Source organism: Aethalodelphis obliquidens, unplaced genomic scaffold (assembly GCF_003676395.1).
Source record: "Aethalodelphis obliquidens isolate GAN/ISIS:26980383/991018 unplaced genomic scaffold, ASM367639v1 scaffold1, whole genome shotgun sequence".
NCBI classification, from domain to species: domain Eukaryota; kingdom Metazoa; phylum Chordata; class Mammalia; order Artiodactyla; family Delphinidae; genus Aethalodelphis; species Aethalodelphis obliquidens.
The window spans coordinates 108,255,718-108,276,622 of record NW_020837945.1 but is presented as its reverse complement, the minus strand read 5'-3'; the positions used below and the strand labels follow the sequence as shown (position 1 = coordinate 108,276,622).

Here is a 20,905-nt window from a genome sequence, read left to right as displayed (position 1 = left end):
TTTGTCTCGCTAGGTAGTTTTATTCCTAGGTATTTTATTCTTTTTGTTACAGTGGTAAATGGGAGTGTTTCCTTAATTTCTCTTTCAGATTTTTCATCTTTAGTGTATAGGAATGCAAGAGATTTCTGTGCATTAATTTTGTACCCTGCAACTTTACCAAATTCATTGATTAGCTCTAGTCATTTTATGGTGGCATCTTTAGGATTCTCTATGTATAGTATCATGTCATCTGCAAACAGTGACAGTTTTACTTCTTCTTTTCCAATTTGTATTCCTTTTATTTCTTTTTCTTCTATGATTGCCGTGTCTGGGACTTCCAAAACTATGTTGAATAATAGCAGTGAGAGTGGACATCCTTGTCTTGTTCCTGATCTTAGTGGAAATGCTTTCAGTTTTTCACCGATGAGAATGATGTTTGCTGTGGGTTTGTCATATTTGGCCTTTATTATGTTGAGGTAGGTTCCCTCTATGCCCACTTTCTGGAGAGTTTTTATCATAAATGGGTGTTGAATTCTGTCAGAAGCTTTTACTGCATCTATTGAGGTGATCATGTGGTTTTTCTTCTTCAATTTGTTAATATAGGGTATCACATTGATCTGTGTATATTGAAGAATCTTTGCTTCCCTGGGATAAATCCCAGTTGATCATGGTGTATGATCCTTTTAATGTGTTGTTGGATTCTGTCTGCTAGTATTTTGTTGAGGATTTTTGCATGTATATTCATCAGTGATACTAGTCTGTAATTTTCTTTTTTTGTAGTATCTTTGTCTCATTTTGGTATCAGGGTGATGGTGGCCTCATAGAATGAGTTTGGGAGTGTTCATTCCTCCGCAGTTTTTTGGAAGAGTTTGAGGAGGATGTGTGTTAGCGCTTCTCTAAATGTTTGATAGAATTCACCTGTGATGCCATCTGGTCCTGGACTTTTGTTTGTTGGAAGATTTTTTTGTTCTTTTTTTTTTGCGGTATGTGGGCCTCTCACTGTTGTGGCCTCTCTCGTTGCGGAGCACAGGCTCCGGACGCACAGGCTCAACGGCCATGGCTCACAGGCCCAGCTGCTCCGCAGCATGTGGGATCTTCCCGGACCGGGGCACGAACCCGTGTCCCCTGCATCAGCAGGCGGACTCTCAACCACTGTGCCATCAGGGAAGCCCCTGTTGGAAGATTTTTAATCACAATTTCAATTTCGTTACTTGTAATTGGTCTGTTCATATTTTCTATTTCCTGCTGGTTCAGTCTTGGAAGGTTATACTTTTCTAAGAATTTGTCCATTTCTTCCAGGTTGTCCATTTTATTGGCATAGAGTTGTTTGTAGTAGTCTCTTAGGATGCTTTGTATTTCTGCGGTGGCTGTTGTAACTTCTCCTTTTTCATTTCTAATTTTATTGATTTGAGTCCTCTCCCTCTTTTTCTTGATGAGTCTGTCTAATGGTTTATCAATTTTGTTTAACTTCTCAAAGAACCAGGTTTTAGTTTTAGTGATCTTTGCTGTTGTTTTCTTTGTTTTTATTTCATTTATTTTTCCCCTGAGCTTTATGATTTCTTTCCTTCTGCTAACTTGGGGTTTTGTTTGTTCTTCTTTCTCTAGTTCCTTTAGCTGTAAGGTTAGATTGTTTATTTGAGATTTTTCTTGTTTCTTGACGTAGGCTTGTATAGCTATAAACTTCCCTCTTAGAACTGCATTTGCTGTATCCCATAGGTTTTGTATTGTCATGTTTTCATTGTCACTTGTCTCAGGTATTTTTTGATTTCCTCTTTAATTTCTTCAGTGATCTCTTGGTTATTTGGTAATGTAGTGTTTAGCCTCCATGTGTTTGTGTTGTTTATGTTTTTTCCCCTGTAATTCATTTCTAATCTCATAGCGTTGTGGTTAGAAAAGATGCTTGATATTTTTTCAATTTTCTTAAATTTGCTGAGGCTTGATTTGTGACCCAAGCTGTGATCTATCCTGGAGAATGTTCTGTGTGCACTTGAGAAGAAAGTGTAATCTGCTGTTTTTGGATGGAATGTCTTATAAATATTAATTAAATCTATCTGGTTTAGTGTGTCATTTAAAGCTTGGGTTTCCTTATTAATTTTCTGTTTGGATGATCTGTCCATTGGTGTAGGTGAGGTGTTAAAGTCCCCCACTATTATTGTATTACCGTCGATTTCCTCTTTTTCAGCTCTTAGCAGTTGCCTTATGTATTGTGCTCCTATTTTGGGTGCATATATATTTATAATTGTTATATCTTCTGTTATATTGATCCCTTGATCATTATGTAGTGTCTTTCCTTGTTTCTTGTAACATTCTTTATTTTAAAGTCTATTTTATCTGATATGAGTGTTGCTACTCCAGCTTTCTTTTGATTTCCATTTGCATGGAATATCTTTTTCCATTCCATCACTTACAGTCTGTATGTGTCCCTAGGTCTGAAGAGGGTCTCTTGTAGACAGCATATATATGGATCTTGTTTTTGTATCCATTCAGCAAGCCTGTGTCTTTTGGTTGGAGCACTTAATCCATTCACATTTAAGGTCATTTTCGATACATATGTTCCTATGACCATTTTCTTAAATCGTTTTGGGTTTGTTGTTGTAGGTCCTTTTTTTCTCTTGTGTTTCCCACTTAGAGAAGTTCCTTTAGCATTTTGTTGTAGAGCTGGTTTGGTGGTGCTGAATTCTCTTAACTTTTGCTTTTCTGTAAAGCTTTTGATTTCTCCATCGAATCTGAATGAGATCCTTACTGGGTAGAGTAATCTTGGTTGTAGGTTCTTCCCTTTCATCACTTTAAGTATATCATGCCGCTCCCTTCTGGCTTGTAGAGTTTCTGCTGAGATATTAGCTGTTAACATTATGGGAGTTCCCTTGTATGTTATTTTTCGTTTTTCAATAATTGAAAAGCAGCAATTATTGCTGCTTTCAATAATTTTTCTTTGTCTTTAATTTTTGCCAATTTGATTACTATGTGTCTCAGCGTGTTTCTCCTTGGGTTTATCCTGCCTGGGACTTGCTGTGCTTCCTGGACTTGGGTGGCTATTTCTTTTCTTATGTTAGGGGAGTTTTCAACTACAATCTCTTCAAATGTTTTCACGGGTCCTTTCTCTCTGTCTTCTCCTTCTGGGGCCCCTATTACGCGAATGCTGTTGCATTTAATGTTATCCCAGAGGTCTCTTAGGCTGTCTTCATTTCTTTTCATTCTTTTTTCTTTGTTCTGCAGCAGTGAATTCCACCATTCTGTCTTCCAGGTCACTTATCTGTTCTTCTGCCTCAGTTATTCTGCTATTGATTCCTTTTAGTGTAGTTTTCATTTCAGTTATTGTATTGTTCATCTCTGTCTTTTGTTCTTTAATTCTTCTAGGTCTTTGTTAAACATTTCTTGCATCGTCTCGGTCTTTGCCTCCATTCTTTTTCCGAGGTCCTGTATCATCTTCACTATCATTATTTTGAATTCCTTTTCTGGAAGGTTGCCTATCTCCACTTCATTTAGTTGTTTTTCTGGGTTTTTATCTTGTTCCTTCACCTGGTACGTAATCCTCTGCCTTTTCATCTTGTCTATCTTTCTATGAATGTGGTTTTCCTTCCACAGGCTGCAGGATTGTTTTTTTTCTTGCTTCTCCTGTCTGCCCTCTGGTGGATGAGGCTATCTAAGAGGCTTGTTCAGGTTTCCTGTTGGGAGGGACTGGTGGTGGGTAGAGCTGACTGTTGCTCTGGTGGGTAGAGCTCAGTAAAACTATAATCCGTTTGACTGCTGATGGGTAGGGCTGGGTTCCCTCCCTGTTGGTTGTTTGTCCTGAGGCAACCCGACAGTGGAGCCTACCTGGGCTCTTTGGTGGGGCTAATGGCAGCCTCTGGGAGGGCTCATGCCAAGGAGTACTTTCCAGAACTTCTGCTGCCAGTATCCTTGTCCCCATGGTGAGCCACAGCCACCCCTCACCTCTGCAGGAGACCCTCCAACACTAGCAGTTAGGTCTGGTTCAGTCTCCTATGGGGTCACTGCTCCTTCCCCTGTGTCCTGATGCGCACACTACTTTGTGTGTGCCCTCCAGGAGTGGAATCTCTGTTTCCCCAAGTCCTGTCAAAGTCCTGCAATCAAATCCCACTAGGCTTCAACGTCTGATTCTCTAGGAATTCCTCCTCCCGTTGCTGGACCACCAGGTTGAGAAGACTGACGTGGGGCTCAGAACCTTCATTCCAGTGTGTGGACTTCTGTGCTATAAGTGTTCTCCAGTCTGTGAGTCACCCACCCAGCAGTTATGGGATTTGATTTTGCTGTGATTGTGCCCCTCTACTGTCTCATTGTGGCTTCCCCTTTGTCTTTGGATGTGGGATATCTTTTTTGGCGAGTTCCAGTGTCTTCCTGTCAATGATTGTCCAGCAGCCTATTGTGATTCTGGTGTTCTCACAAGAGGGAGTGAGAGCGAGCGTGTCCTTCTACTCCGCCATCTTGGTTCAGGCTTATCCTATTAATTTTGATTCTCATCCCAGCAGTTGCTCCTTATTGTGAGCCCTGACCCAGAAGGGAGTCCTGGCCTGTCAGTTTCAAAGGTTTAGGGGAATTAAACCCTTAGGTTCTCTTGCTGCCTCTGCTCCATTGGAGTGGCCACACCTCCTCCCAGTGCAGCTGCTGTTCTTAAATTGGCCCCTGTGCCTTTTAGCTACTACCTGTTGGCCATTGTGGAATTCTCTGGTTTTCTTTAATGATTCCTGGTTGCTTCCCACACAGATGCTGTAACACAGGGATTGTGGCTCTGGTAGTTCATTCCCACCAGCTTGTATTTTGGGGTTCTTGGAGGAATAACTTATCATTTAGTCATAGGATATATGTCTTGGGTTCTGGTTTTGATATCCGGTGGTCAGTGATATGAGGAGATTCAGGAGGATCCAAAAATGATGCCATTTCCATATTTATAGTATCTGCAAGATTCTTTTGCTTTATTCTTAAATAGGGTGCTGAATATGGTTTAGTTTTTACTTAACATTCTTGCTATCGTAAAAGATATGAACATTACTTACTTTATTATGATGACTTCAGGTCACCTGAGAGGGATAGCCTTCGTCTTTAGTTTTAAATCAATTTTATAAATAGATATAATAGGTTTTTCTGTCTTGTGATGTTGAATTTCATTTGTCTCAACTAATGGTGTGACTAATGAGCTATTTTTCTCTTTAGGGTGCTCTTTCTAATCCCTTGAGGGTTTGGAAGCCTAATGATCAGACTTTACAACTCTGTGTGAAGTAAGAGTAAATAGATTTAAGGTTTTCAGGGAATGGAACTTTTGCTTTTATTACTGGTGACCTTTTTGCTTTTCCCTGAGTTGTTGAAGCTTTTGCTGGATAGGCAAGTTGATAGCTGAGGTAGAAAGAAGTGAGGCAAGGATTCAGTGTTTCCTCAGTGATCTCTGATGTCATTTGATTGAACAGCTTTAAAACGTGCTAAGAAAACTATAAAATTTTCTTTTAAAACTAATTTATTTAAGAAAAAAATGGTTGATTTAAAGAAATAGACAGTCCTCACTGTGTGATAGTAAAATGATCGTGAAAATGGACTTGCAAGCTGAAACCATGCAAAGCAATCATATAATCAATGGGAAAATTATGATGGTATTGTGACGTTTTAAAATTTTTTGTTGAAATATTCTTACTGTTAATTATAAAGAATAGGGAAGTAGTGAAACTACTATTTAGTATCACTTAAAACTTTAGAAACATTGAGAATTGTGCTTTATTTCTTTTTATTTTTTTAATTTAATTTTTTTTTTTTGCGGTACACGGGCCTCTCACTGTTGTGGCCTCTCCTGATGCGGAGCACAGGCTTCGGACTCGCAGGCTCAGCGGCCATGGCTCACAGGCCTAGCCGCTCCGCGGCATGTGGGATCTTCCCGGACTGGGGCACGAACCTGCGTCCCCTGCATTGGCAGGCGGACTCCCAACCACTGCGCCACCAGGGAAGCCCTATTTCTTTTTAAGCTACTCTTGATAAGTTTTTTACACAGTGCTTCCCTTCACATCTTTTCTATGCTTTGATGGCTTTCAACATTTTATCCTTTGCACGTTGAATGTCAGGAAATATCTCCAAGAGTTTCTTTAATTTGAAGTATTTTCTCAGAGTGACTTCCTCTGGGACATTGTTATCCGTTTTATCACAACCACTCATTGATGTTGATAAGTTGCCTTCACTAAGTTCCTCTGACTGCACATCTAGAGGGGCTTATACTGCAGCAGTGTCAACCTTGCCACAGCCAGCTATTTCTTCCATAATTCCATTTACATTGGATTCGAAATTCACTTCCAGCATATCACTTTTAATTTCTTTGGTGCACTTACATCTTCGTTGATTATCCATATGTGTAAGATGGCATGTGGATTTATCACTGGGCAACAAGAAGGCAGCACAATTGCACTCTCGGCTCTTTGTTGTGCAGTGACTAATCACCAGTAGACTTTGAGAGAAGGGACATGATTGGCTATTGATCATGATGTTCATCTTATTTATGTGATGATTTGTGAATTGACGAGCAACTTTATGTAATTATTATATGTTAATGTATGTTAACTGAAATTGGAGCCATGATATTGGGGACTGTTTGTAGTTAACTAAACCCTGGTATAAAGCATGGCATGAAATTCTTGCGTATCAGAATCATGCAAAGTGAGAACTCTGCCTGTAATATGAGAAAACAGATTGTACTTGGATTTGGTGAAAATTTTGAAGGTGATAATGGACCTAAATCTGAGACATTTACACAATAACATAGTGGTCTTTAAAAAGTACTTTATTCTTTACAAAAAATAAAATACTTTTAGATAAATTCCTTAAAGGGGAATGTGTATGTATATACGTATACTAAGACTAAGGGTAAAGGTCTGAAAGGAGAAAGTTTTAGCATTTATTGCATTAATATATTCTATAAACTTCTGTTTTCTGTGATCTGATTATTCTACATTGCTTGATATTCTTATGATTAAAACCTTCATTTTGTGATCTGAGGAATTCTTTCTGGCCTATGGTTGAGTTCCTCTCACAAATCCTCCTCTGTAGATGCCTGTGATTGTTGCTTTTTCATTACTGCAGTGAAGAAGTGTTAGTGGTGTTGTGAAGTCTGCATTTCTTTTTATTTACTTTTTAAAAAAATATTTATGTATTTATTTATTTGGCTACGCCAGGTTTTAGTTGTGGCACATGGGATTTTTGTTGTGGTGTGAGGAATCTTTAGTTGCAGCACGTGGGATATTTTGTTTGCGGCATGCAGGCTTTTAGTTGTGGTAGGCGGTATCTAGTTCCCTGACCAGGGATGGAACCTGGGCCCCCTGCATTGGGAGCGTGGAGTCTTAACCTCTGGAGCACCAGGGAAGTCACAGTCTGCATGTATTTATTCACTTAAATGGAGAGGGAAGAGGGATGAAAGTGTTACACAGATGCCTAAGGGGCTGGCTTAAGATTTTTTTTAGTGTGCAAATTTTACAACTGGAGGGGGAAAAACTACAAAAATATGTGTATTGTAAATATTTGAACATACTGAAGAGCATAAAGAAAAATTTTAAATCACCTACTATAATTCCATTAGTACTCAGATACTGCCTCTGTTAATATTTTGGTGTATATCTGTCTGTACATTCTTTTTCATACATGTACATACATTGCACTTTTACACAAAATGTTTTAAAATGGGATCATATTGTATATGCTTCCTCCAAGTGGATTTACAGGGTACATACACATTTTAAAGCTTTTTCTTATGTAAAATAAACAAAAACAGAATCGAGACTAAAGTGAACACAATATATGTATCACCCAACTTCAGTGGTTTCAGTGGTTGACCTATAGTCAATCTTGTTTCATCCATACCCACCTGCCCTTGCATTATTTTGAAGCCAGTTCCAGGTAAATATTTTAGCACACTCCAGATAAATATTTCAGCACATATGGTTAAAATTTTATGTTTTGCCAAATTGCTCTCCAGAAGAGTGTTTTCAATGTAGACTTGTCAGAGATAGGATTAAAAAACATTTAAAAACTTTTAGTGTTATGGGTCAGATGCATATATATTTTTTCCTCAGGTAATACAAAAAATCCTAATAAAGTGAATTGGGGTATGCTTATATACTCTGGGAGGAAACTTTCAGTTCCTCATCAGTATGTCCCTCATAGGAATGCTGTGACAGTTAGATTGGGTGATCATATAATTTATTACCCAAACTGGGATGCTTTTGAAGTTCGAAGGAGGCACTATTAATAATAATGCCAGTATAACAGGCATGGCATAAACCAGTACTTTATTTTGGCACAGCTGGACTGTATGCTTACCCTAGTATTGGATAATGTGTGTAAGATGCATTAAACATAAAGTGACTATATCATGTCGTCAGTAGATGGTAACTTATATTTATGCCTGTGTATGGATATGTATAAAAATCTTAAGAAGTGTTTGAATTGGCAACTCAAAATCCTAAGTTAACAGTTTCTGTGTGTTTTTGGAGCTGACAGTGACCACAGTTTTTAAAAGTAGCTCTAATTTTCATAATTCTCATAATTAAGACATTTGTGTTAATATTTGCAGCTGGAGAATGCCGGAGGAGACCTTAAGGATGGCCACCACCACTATGAAGGAGCTGTTGTCATTCTGGATGCGGGTGCTCAGTATGGGAAAGTCATAGACCGGAGAGTGAGGGAACTGTTTGTGCAGTCTGAAATCTTCCCCTTGGAAACACCAGCATTTGCCGTAAAAGAGCAAGGATTCCGGTAGACTTTTAACTTATGTTTTTCTGAGGAGGCTGAGCTTAGATTGTAGGATATTTTTTTATTAATTTTTTTGGGCACTGAATTACTTAATGAAACTAAGACATGGAATGGTTTTACAAGAAATTTCCCATGGCTCTGGGAATTAAAAGGAATTTAAATTAAAGGAAAAGATTACATTAATTTTATTTGCATAGTTTTAAGAATTTATCGTTTGAACATCTTACGTTTCATAGGGTTTCTGGATCAGACTTAGATCTGGCTATTATGGTCATTCATTCATTCATTCATCCCAGAGCATTTGTTCAAAGGAATATATATGTATAATGGCTACAATACCTAAATTAGAGAGTTCTGTGTACAATGAGTCTCTTTTGCTTCCTATTCCAGGAAACTAGTTTCTAAATTATGAAGACTTCTAATTTAAGGGCTAATTCCATAGTTTGTACACTTAAAACTAGTCAAAATGACTTGTAACTTCTTCCTTTAACAACTATTTCTGGTTAATGCTGTGTCTTTTCTCTTGGAATTAATGTTTGCTTTTAAATTGAATGTTATTCAGAAGCAAGCAACTGCAGTTTATATCCTTAATTAGCTCTTAAGCCTTAATGCTGTATTTCTTCCAAAATATAATGTGTTTAATTTTTCTTAAAAACATAATGTTTTTCCATTAGACAAATGGTTAACTTTTAAAAACTTCACAGATGAGTATACATTATCCTTTGTTTCTTCTTTTTGAAATAGAGTGAATTGCAAATCAGAAAAAGCAGGTCTACATTTAACTCTGTTCTAGTTTTAGGATGTAGATTAAAAACAGGTATCTCTTTTAAACTGTAGAATTTTAGAGTAAGAAGTTTATCTAATTCAACTGTCTTGATTTGCCAGTGAGAACCAGTTTTAAGGGAATCAAAAACTGCAAGAAATCTGAATGGCTCTCTGTCAGATCCAAGTTCCATCATTCTCCCAACCCAAAACAAACACAAAAATCCCCAGCAAACTAATCGACCAAATGTTTTGGAATAGGGTAACCAATATTGGCAATAGAAGTCTGATTGTTTTTCTTGTCACCTGTTTACCTGATCATCAACTGTTTCTAGGTCCTGCTTATGCCTATAGCTTCTTTTCTCTGTAGAAGAATAGGAACTATAGCACTGTGGCTTTCATTACTATAATCCTTTCTGCTGAGATAGTTATTTGACCACCCTTTTTCTAGAATAAATTTTAGGTTTATGACTTAAGAGACATCTTAACCTACCTGTTTTTAGAACCTTGATTTGCTTGGTACATAAAATTGGTATCTGGAATGCCTTAGGACTTCGTGGGCCTTGTAATTGCAAGTTGTTTCAAAATCATAGCAGGGTAGAAATAGAAAACTCAGAATGAGTGATTAGCTCTTCTCAAGACTTACTGAGATAAGAATTTTCATAACTGGCTTAAGTGCAGCTTGAGTTTTATCCTTGAATAAATCCGTTGCCTTTTCTTTTTAATAGTATTAAGAATCTTTATAGCCTTGAGTTGTTTAGCAGATTAATGAGGGATGCTGGGCAGTTGCATGGTGGTTATCCTTTATAAAACTAAATACAAACTAAATACTGAAATTCTAGAGATTTTGATTATTAAGTATGTTTTAGAGAGTTTTAGCTTATGCATTTTTAAGAGGCTAGGCTGCATATCTACCCTTAGGGCTAGCCCATTCCCCTTTAAAATTGTTATCTTAAAGATGTCACATTCATCATCTGATTAGGTTATCTTCAGTCTGTTTTGCAAGAGATAAGCTGGCAGACATAATGTATACCAAAATTCATGTTACCAATACAAGGTTTAAAGAGTACGGCTTTTGTGCTTACTTAAATTATTGTTAGAATATTAAAAAAAAAATACATTATGGGCTTCCCTGGTGGCACAGTAGTTGAGAGTCCGCCTGCCATTGCAGGGGACACGGGTTCGTGCCCTGGTCCGGGAAGATCCCACATGCTGCAGAGTGGCTGGGCCCGTGAGCCATGGCCGCTGAGCCTGCGCAGCCAGAGCCTGTGCTCCGCAACGGGAGAGGCCAAAACTGAGAGGCCCGCGTACTGCAAAAAACAAAAAACATTAACTTGTTGAGTAATTTTTATGAATTTGACTTATATTATTTTTCTGGATGTATTAAAGTCTAGTATTTTAGTTTATATATGTTTTTGCATGGCAGGCAGACACTAATTATAAGGTAAATTGTAATCCAGTTTTGTTTGTAAGTAGATTTTGGTTATATCTTGGAATGCATTTTTCCTTTAGAAATATAGATAAATCAGGATTCCTGCAAACTCAAACTTAAAATGAGTTTGAGGGTACTTTAGATTGATTAAAGGGCATAAGTATGCCTGTATTGTGTAAACTGGAGAGCATGAGTAGTCTGAAGGTGCAAGTCTCTCTGTGATTCCAGTTATTTGTGGCCATGTAAGGGTGAAAGTCCAGTATTAGCAGATTTTCCCCCTTGTTTTCCCTAAAGAAAATCTAGAAATCTGAATTTTTATGTAAAAATCATAACATTAAAGTGTTCTATAAAGTTTTTGATTGAATGCTGAGGATCAAAGTTAGCTATATTAGAGGCCAGGTGAGTAATATAGGCCTCAATTTTCAGCTTTCTTTATATGAATAGTTCTATTCCCAAGTTAACCCATGGAATGCTCTATAAATTGTAATGTAGTTAAGTGATAATACTGACCACTGTTCTGAGAGCAGGGCATATAAGGCAAGTCGTGTTAGCTCTTATTCCTAGGTCTCAGGTAAAATTGATGGGAATATTGGACAGGTTTTAAACAGGCAAAGTTAGGTAATTCTTCACATTTTCTGCCATTCTTTATTGTAGAGTATTTTGCCCTGCATGATCCAGGGCCTTCATAATACCTTCAGTTGTCCTGCTGTGACCTGCTTCACTCCTGACCTCTCAGGAGACCTGTATTTTCACCATCTCGCTTTAGAATTCTCATTTACTTCCTCCATTGATGAGGAAACAAAACAAATACAGGCTAACCTTCATAGATTGAAACATTGGTTTTATATATTTGGAATTTTGTACTTATTAACAAGTGTTTGTTGAATTGATAAACTTCCATGTATTGCAATAAAGTAGAGTAAAAATAAGTAAGCTGTGTAGAGGACTTCCCTGGTGATCCAGTGGTTAAGACTCTGTGCTTCCACTGCAGGGGGCACGTGTTCGATCCCTGGTCAGGGAATGAAGATCCCGCATGCTGCGGCCAAAAAAAATTAAGCTGTGTAAGAGGCTGTTAATAGGCTGATAGAATCTGGATCTGCTATAGCATAGTGAAAACATAACAAAATCTCTGAATCTGTATCAAGTCTCCCTCAGTGGTACAAGCAAGAGAGGGCATAGAACTTGTATAAGAATTAGCAGTTAAAGATTCTTCATTACTCTCTTCCTTAAATCCACAGTGCTATTATCATCTCTGGAGGACCTAATTCCGTGTATGCAGAAGATGCTCCCTGGTTTGATCCAGCAATATTCACTATTGGCAAGCCTGTTCTTGGAATTTGCTATGGCATGCAGGTATATGCATCTATGAATTTGCCTTAAGAGTTAATTTATTCTGCTTTTGACTCCTACTGTATTAGTATTTTCTATCTTTAGAGTAAGTAAGATATTTAGTTATATGAGATAATTTGTTCATATTACAACTGTTTATGAATTGCTACACTAGTATGGCAGAACTGACTTCAATGGGGATTTTCAGAAAAGCAACTATATTACTGCTTACAACAAAACACTGTCCATTAAAAAAAAAACTTAGACATTTAAATACACTTAAAAGTTGCAGAAGTAGTTCACAGAGCTCCTGTATACTTTTACTCAGTTCCCCAATTATGACATTTTTAACCATTTTGAGAGTAATTTGCAAACAAGGTGTTCTGTTACTTGTTGTATCCTAAGTACTAGAATTCTGTCCTACATAACCACAGTACAGTTATCAAAATCAGGAAGTTAACATTGACTCAATGTTAGCATCTGATCCACAGACTTCATTCACATTTCACTGTTGGTCTCATTAATGTCTCTTATAATTCATGAATCCAGTCTAGGACCATGTGTTGTATTAGGTTGTCATGTCGCTTTACATTACTTTAGTTTGGAATCATTCCTCAATCTTTCCTTCTCTTTCATGACCTTGGCAATTAAAAACAAAGTACATTCCAGTTACCTTGTAGAGTAGTCCTCAGTCTTGGTTTGTTTGATGTTTACTCATTGTTAGATTCAGGTTATGTATTTTTGGCAGGAATACCACAGAAGTAATGCTGTGCTCTTCTCAGAGCATCTCATTAGGAGGCACATGATGTCAAGTAATATCATGATCGGTGATGTTCATTTTGATTATTTTGTTAAGATGGTGTCTGCCAGGTGTCTTCACTGTAATGTTAATTAAGTATATGTAGGGGAGTGGCCAAGATGGTAGAATAGGAAAACACTGAGCTCACCTCCTCTCATGGGCACACCAAAATTAATGACTATTTACAGAGCAACTATTGATGAGAATCTAGCAGAAGAGGTCTTCTACAGCTAAAGATATAAAGAAGGAACCACAATGAGATGGGTAGGAGGGTCAGAGTTACAGTCAAAACACATAGCCCTGCGTGGGTGACCCACAAATGGGAGAATAATTACAATTTCAGAGGTTTCCCCCAAGGTCAGAGCCCCATGTTGGGCTCCCCAGCCCAGGGTTCCTGCACCAGGAAAATGAACCCCCAGAACATTTGGCTTTGAAGGCCAGTGGAGCTTACTTTTGGGAAAGACAGAGGGTTGTGGGAAATCCAGATTCCACTCTTAAAGGGTGCACACAAAATCTCACACGCTCCAGGACTCAGGGCAGAAGCAGTAATTTAAAAGGAGCCTGGGTCAGACCCACCTGCTGATCTTGGAGAGTCTCCTGGAGAGGCAGGAGGCAATTGGAGCTCACCCTGGAGACATAGACACTGGAGGCAGCTATTTTTGGAAGCTTAATTCTACCATGAGGACCCCGGTGTTGGTGCCATTTTGGGACCCTCCTCATTTTAGTAGTGAGCAGAACAGTGAATTGTCTTTTTTTTAAACAATGTGGTTGAAACTTGTGTATTGATATGAATAATGGCACAAAGGGAAGCTATTCAAAAGTTAGAAAGTGAACAGACCAATACATTTTCTAATAGCTGTCTCTGGAGCTTTCAGTAAAGGAAGGAACATAAATCAATGTTCACGTAAGAATGTGAATATTTTTATTATTCATACTCTTGATACAAGGGCAGAATATTAGAAATCACTGGTCTGCAAAACAGCTTTACCAGATTTTGCTTCTTGTTAATTGATTGTTATGGTTTTCCATTGATTTAGAGGAAATGCTGACTAAAAATATATAAAATACAAAATCTATGATAATGGATATTTTCTTATCTAGGCAACAAGAATTTTATAGTAAAAGGTTCTTTTTCCCCTGTAATGTGCTCTGAAAAGTCAACTGGTGATTATAAATTTGACTTGGATAATAGCTTATTTTTAGATTTTCCCACCTAGTATTCTAATATGTTTTCTCATAAGAGCCTGTTTCCTGATCAGATTGAACATTGGAAATTGGCTGACTCTTTTTTTTAAATATGTCTTTGCCCCATGATGTAATGTATTTACATAATTTATTGATCTTCCTTGCCTGAGTAGTCAATATTAATCATAAAGCACAACTAATAATTACAATTTAAAAAAAAATTTTTGGCCATGCCACACAGCATGTAGGATCTTAGTTCTCTGACCAGGGATCAAACCTGTCCCCCTTGCATTGGAAGTGTAGAGTCTTAACCACTGGACAGCCAGGCAAGTCCAGCACAATCTGTAATTAAATGGTTTTTAGTATATTGAGAGGCATTATAACATTTTGTAAGGAAGAGTCTCACAAGATATTTTTTTGGCACCCACTTAGAGTGAACAGGTCTGGAAAATGCTCCCTTAATTTAAATGATAGTGGCTGACTGTTTCTCCATTATGTCAGTACCCCCTTATAATTGGAAGACCACATTTTTCTGTCATTCAGTAGGGGTCTGTGGTAGCCAGAGCCTGGCCTGCTCATGTTAAATGCATAAAAAATTTTGCCTTTGTCATCTGAACTTTCATAGTAGTATAAGGGAATAGGCTGTTCTTGCTCCTTTGGGCAGAAATTGTCTTTCTATAAAATATTGATAAATAAATAAATAATAAATAAATAATACCACGTAGCTAATATGCTGTTTGTAAAGGACTACCGCTTCTTAGTGACTCTTAGTTGAGTAATTTTAGCACCAAAGTTCTCACTCTGGTATATACCTTTGCCCCCTCCATGGCATCCTGAAATTTTAGTTATTTCAATGTCTTCTGTACCATCTTTTGCCATTAACTCTTGTCAAGAGTCTTTCTGATTGCTTCCTGGTAGTTCTTTGCTTTGGAAGGAAAAAGTCTGTCCTGCTCCTTGCTCCCTTTACCTCTATTACTGTTTATGCCCCACTCAGCATAAGAAATAGAATATTAGTAGAACTTTTAAAACTCTCTTTATGCTTTTTTCCATTCTACATTCTTCTCTCTTCCTGCAAGAGGTAACACTTTCCTGAAATGTCGTTCATTCCCTTTCTTTTCTTTGTAGCTTTATACATATTGTATTTCTAAATAATATTTTACTTAATTTTGCCTATTGACCTTAATATAAGTGAAATCATACTTCGTGTATTTTCATTTTTGGTTTTGAGATTAATTAATTTTATTTTCACTACTGAGTTTATTGTTTGAATGTAGCACAAATTAATTATACATTCCACTGTTAGTATCACTGGTCTTTTCCCAGATTTTTGCTATTACAGATACTGCCATGAATATTTTTGGACTCTTCATCTGGTATTGTACATACACAGACTTTTCTCTAGGCTAATTAATTGAAATGCCGAGTCTCAGCTTCACGAGGAAATGATATTTGCCCCCAAAGTACCTTCCCAGAGCAGTATATAAGTATATAAAAATTCCTTCTGCTCTATATCCCTGCCAGGCCTTGACAAGGTCAGCTTTTTTTTTTTTTTTCCCCCTGAATTTGCCTAGCTGAAAAGGTATTAAATGACATTATGTTGATAGTCTTAATGGTCATTTTCCTTATTTTGAGATTCATGTGTTTATTTGCTATTAGTCATTAGTGTCTGCTTTGCTGTAAAAGCTTATTTGTGATTTTTGCACATTTTCTTGTTGAATTTTTTAGATTGTTTTTATGTATGCTGGATACTAAACTTTTGCCAATCATATATATTGCATATACCTTCTAGACTGTGACTTCTCTCTTCACTATAATTTCATTTTTTTTTAAAGAAACATCTTTATTACAAGCATTTGGCTTCTTTATACACTCCCACAGGTTTTGTCAAATTGTTTTTATTGGTGGAATTTCCTTCCGTTTCCCCCTCCCAAATCCAAGATTTATTTTAAAACCTTGGCATATAAAACAGATAAGAGGGAAGCTGACCCAATTAGAGTGGTAGACCTAGTAGACTTTCAGGGGTTTTTTTTGAGACATTTAGGACCTCGAGGTTATCAGGAATCCATACTGAAAACCATTTCCTTAAGTCAAAATAGAATATTAAAACAAAATTTTAACAAAGTAAAGTGTTTTACTCTACATAAAATTATTCCCTCCTCCCACACACACACTTAGCTGGTCTTTCAACTCCTTGTATTCTCACCCTTAAGTAGCATATAGTCAGGAATCAAGAATAAGCATGAAAGCCTTCTGAATAGGTGACATAGCTTTAAATTTTACTTCAAGCCTTTGGCTTTGTAAAAGCCTTTAATTTAGACTCTGTGAACTTTTAAATTGTGTAGTGTTCCAACAGCTTTGGTTATCTTGATCATTCAGCTCTCTTCTAATTAAGAACTGCAAATTAGAGGAGGCAGAGGTGCACAAGGTTCATTGAGTGGTGTAGAGGAAAACATTCATTTTTCGTTCAGCAAATTTGAATGACTGACTGCTCTGGGCCACATACTTTGTTAGGCCCCTGGGACTGTGAAGAGACCTGAAGACATGGGGGGAGAGGACACGGTCAGCTTCGGTAATCACACCAGTTTGAATAGCTGGAGTAGAGAATGACAGGGAAGATGAGAGGTAAAATTAGACGGGGGCGATGTATTAAAAAGTCTGTGTTCCATATTGGACTTTATCCTGTAGACAAGGGGTCAGCAAACTATAGCCTGCTGCCAAAGCTGGCCCACTGCCTGTTTTTGTATGACCTGCAAGCTAAGAATGGTTTTTATGATTTTAAAATGGTTTTTATGGTTGGAGTTGAAAAACATTTAAAAAAAAATTATATTTTGTGACATGTGAAAATTAAATGAAATTCAAGTTTCAGTGCCCATAAATAAAGTTTATTAGAACACCGCCACATCCAGTCCTTTAAGTATTGTCTGTGGATGCTTTTGTGTTAACGACGACAAGAGTTGAACAGTTGCTCCAGACACAGTAGCGCCTGCAAAGGCTAGAATACTTACTCTTTGGCCCTTTACAGGAAAAATTTACCAACCCAGATGTAGATGATAGCCATTAAGAATTTAATAATGGACTAACAGAATCATATTTATATTTTAGTAGCTGACATTCGTAGATCTCTGGAATATAGGCTGGAAGATAGGCAAGACTGGAGGCAAGGGGACTGATTAGACTGCAGCAGTATTTCCTAAACTGTGTTGGTTAAGGTGCTGCAGAAAGTGTTTTACTTATGAGTCTTTAGTTTGGGGAAATACTGGGTTAAACAAGGGTTAGCAGGGTTTTTTTTTAACTGCTGGACTTAACCCAAACCTTTATTGCAGGAAGGTTAATGGTGAATGTCTAAGAGGAGAATGTAGAGGGCAGCATTTGCTGATGGTTTTGAAGAATATGCCATTGTGCATCACAAGAATGAACATTTATTTAGCCCTCTGCCTACTTTTCTGTTGGGGGCTGGGTCAACCTGCATCACATATTGTTGTGGCAGGTATCTTATGACACCTGTTGTGGAACAGACATACCAAGATGGGTTGTAGTGATTTTATTGATGCAGATTTAATGTTCCTAAAAATCTTGTGTGTGTCTGGTGTTGGGGGTGTTTGGACATATGTAAGTGATAAATAAGAAAATTGACACAAGAAGGGTCAGAATGTAGAGACCACTTAAAAGTCTGTAGGTGTATGGGATTTGAACAAATAAATTTAATTGAAAGACCAGATTTTATTGCTTATCTCATCTCCACAGGACAGCCTTTTGCAGACTTTCAGACTATTCCTTTGGAGCCAAAGATTAAACAGTTTGGAGGAATTTATATCTGCCTGGTTTTAATACCAACCTAGGTACTTTCTAAGCTCAAAGTGCCTTTTAAAATGCTTTAAAATTAAACAGATGTAAGTGTTAAAGAAATCCCTATTTTTTTTTTTTTTTTTTTTTGCCGGTACGCGGGCCTCTCACTGTTGTGGCCTCTCCCGTTGCGGAGCACAGGCTCCGGACGCGCAGGCTCAGCGGCCATGGCTCACGGGCCCAGCCGCTCCGTGGCACGTGGGATCTTCCCGGACCAGGGCACGAACCTGCGTCCCCTGCATCGGCAAGCGGACTCCCAGCCACTGCGCCACCAGGGAATCCCAAGAAATCCCTATTTTTAACAGATGAATTAAAGTACCCTAAATGGAAAATTTGCCAGTGTTTAGGAATTTGACCTGAGGTTAATTTTTATTAATTTAGTTTTGTTTTATAACTATGCCTTTTAAGAACTTTATAATTATATATAATAGCACCAAGTTATCTACAGTTATCAGACTTCCTTTATTTGGGGGGCACAAATATAACAGCTATCCTAAAAATAAGAAACATAAATTATTAATGTAAGAAATTGAGTGATTTTCTTTTGATTTATATTAACATCAATTTATTTTCTCTTGAACAGATGATGAATAAGGTATTTGGAGGTACTGTGCACAAAAAAAGTGTTAGAGAAGATGGAGTCTTCAGTATTAGTGTGGATAACACATGCTCATTATTCAGGTATTAAAGATATTTTTAGATCAATAAGAATGTTAGTAGCTTAACTAACTTACAGCTGGGAATGTTATTCTTTAAAATTGGAGATTCTGTAATTCTTAGACAAAATTAAGGCCACAGTAGTGGCCAAAGGTGTTAATTGTCATATTTGTCTTCCAGTTGAGTGTCAAGACAGCAGCAGATCGCAGTGATGCTAATTAGGGATAAGAAAAGCACTTAATGACATAATTTAATAAAAGCACCTGTGCCGTCTTGAACCCCTCTTTGGGACAGCATATTGTGATGCCAACATTTGTAGTTTTCCCTTTTCACTCTTTCAGTAGAGTGTGATTCTAAACATTAGTATGACAGACGTGGCAGATGGATAATGTTTTAAACTGTCCTGCCTTTGTATACCTCTTCCTCTACCATGTTCTTCCTCTGGGTACTTAGCAAGCTACCCATTGCTGGACTCATTACTAAATATGTGTTTTATTTCCCTCTTCCTCACTTTCTCTACTGTATCTGAGCATAACTATACTTGGTGTACTGTCTTTAATACAGTGAATGTATTAATTTATTTTATTGCTAGGTGATAATAGATTAGGTACAGCAGCTCTAATGTATTTGAAGATTGGTGAATGAGCTATTCATTGGCTTTCTAGAATCATTTATCTTCTGCTTTACTAAAAAAAATAGCTGAGTTTTCATTCAGCTTCCTGAAAGACCAGAAAACTTAAGTTTTAGTCACTTGCTTTCTTTTTTGGGGTTTTCCGATGTTTTGGATATAGCCCATTTAGGTGGACTATTGATAGAATTACTCACTTACTTTTTTTTGAACTAAATTTCATTTTTATTTAAAAATCACATTTCTCCCTAACTGCATTCAATCTGTAAAACGCTGGCTGATGTCAGTTAATGTGCACATGTTGTCTTTATTATCATTTCTTATAACTGTGCTAATTATTTTTATAGATTTGTTTATTAACATATTCTTACAGCCTCCATTGAGTTGTGCCTAAATTAATTCTTAATGAATAGTGTTCTCCAAATTGGACAGATCAGAAATTTTAAAATTCAAGTTAAGAACTTTTATCTGAAATGGAGATTTCCCAGTTTTTACACAGAACTGGCTGTGGCTGGCTTTTCTTTAATACTAGAAAGAACAAAAATAAGTATATCTGTATTCAAGTATTCTTGTTTTCAAAGGGATATTAATATAAAGAAGCCAGAGTTGCTCAAAATAATTTTATGAACTGAAGCTGCTCATTGCCAAAATACGTTTTTGAAATCCAGTGCTTGTTCTACTTCATAATGGAGAGGTGTTGCTTACATTGATCTGTATCTCAAGTGACTACTCTTGAGAACTACTTCAGGAATCTTGCTGGTGGAAGGTGATAGTACAGGAGGCTTTAAATGTAAAGATCTGGTTAGGATTTAAAGTTTTTCTGTCTTTATAGTTCTAAAATCCTGGTATTCAGTTACAACCTACACTAATCCTAAGTAATAGTGATGACAATAATAACAACCTCAAAACATCCTTTTGCTTTTAAAGTACTTTATCTTCTTGCTTTATTTAAAATTTTTTATTTCTTAATATTATTTAATACCAAGTCCTTGTTCAGATTTTTTCATAATGTAAAAAATATCTTTTTATGGTTGATTTGTTTGTATCAGGGTCCAAAGAAAGTCCACACAATTGCATTTGATAAATGTTACTTACATCTGTTTTAATCCATGCCATTAATTACTTCTGTCCTTAAGATAAATTCCAATAGAGATATAATTTTGAAATTATTATCTTATAGCCTCTTGAAATTGTGTGTGTGTGGTGGTGGGGGGCGTTATATTACCAACTTTATTTATTTATTTTTTACTCACAGACTTAGAGAACGAACTTACAGTTACCGGTGGTGGGGGGATGGCCTGGGGGTGGGGAGAGTCAGGGCGTGTGGGACTGACATGTACACCTGCTGTATTTAAAATGGATAACCAACAAGGACCTACTGCATAGCACAGGGAGCTCTGCTCAATATTATGTAACAACCTAATTGGGAAAAGAATTTGAAAAAGAATAGATACATGTATATGTATAACTGAATCACTTTGTTGTACACCTGAAACTAACACAACATTGTTAATCAACTATACTTCAACATAATATAAAAAGTTAAAAAAAATAA

At 37.1% G+C, this 20,905-nt stretch overlaps 1 protein-coding gene across 3 annotated transcripts in view; it reads left to right on the top strand.

Moving 5' to 3' along the window:
- The window catches only part of GMPS (guanosine monophosphate synthase), a 114,644-nt gene that overhangs the window by 43,624 nt on the left and 50,115 nt on the right, over positions 1 to 20,905 (top strand). For all 3 annotated transcript variants that reach the window (XM_027113539.1, XM_027113548.1, XM_027113556.1), the window contains 3 exons: positions 8,537 to 8,718; positions 12,148 to 12,262; positions 18,649 to 18,746. In XM_027113539.1, coding sequence (XP_026969340.1) covers positions 8,537 to 8,718; positions 12,148 to 12,262; positions 18,649 to 18,746 — 395 coding nt within the window. The remainder of the gene's footprint in view (positions 1 to 8,536; positions 8,719 to 12,147; positions 12,263 to 18,648; positions 18,747 to 20,905) is intronic.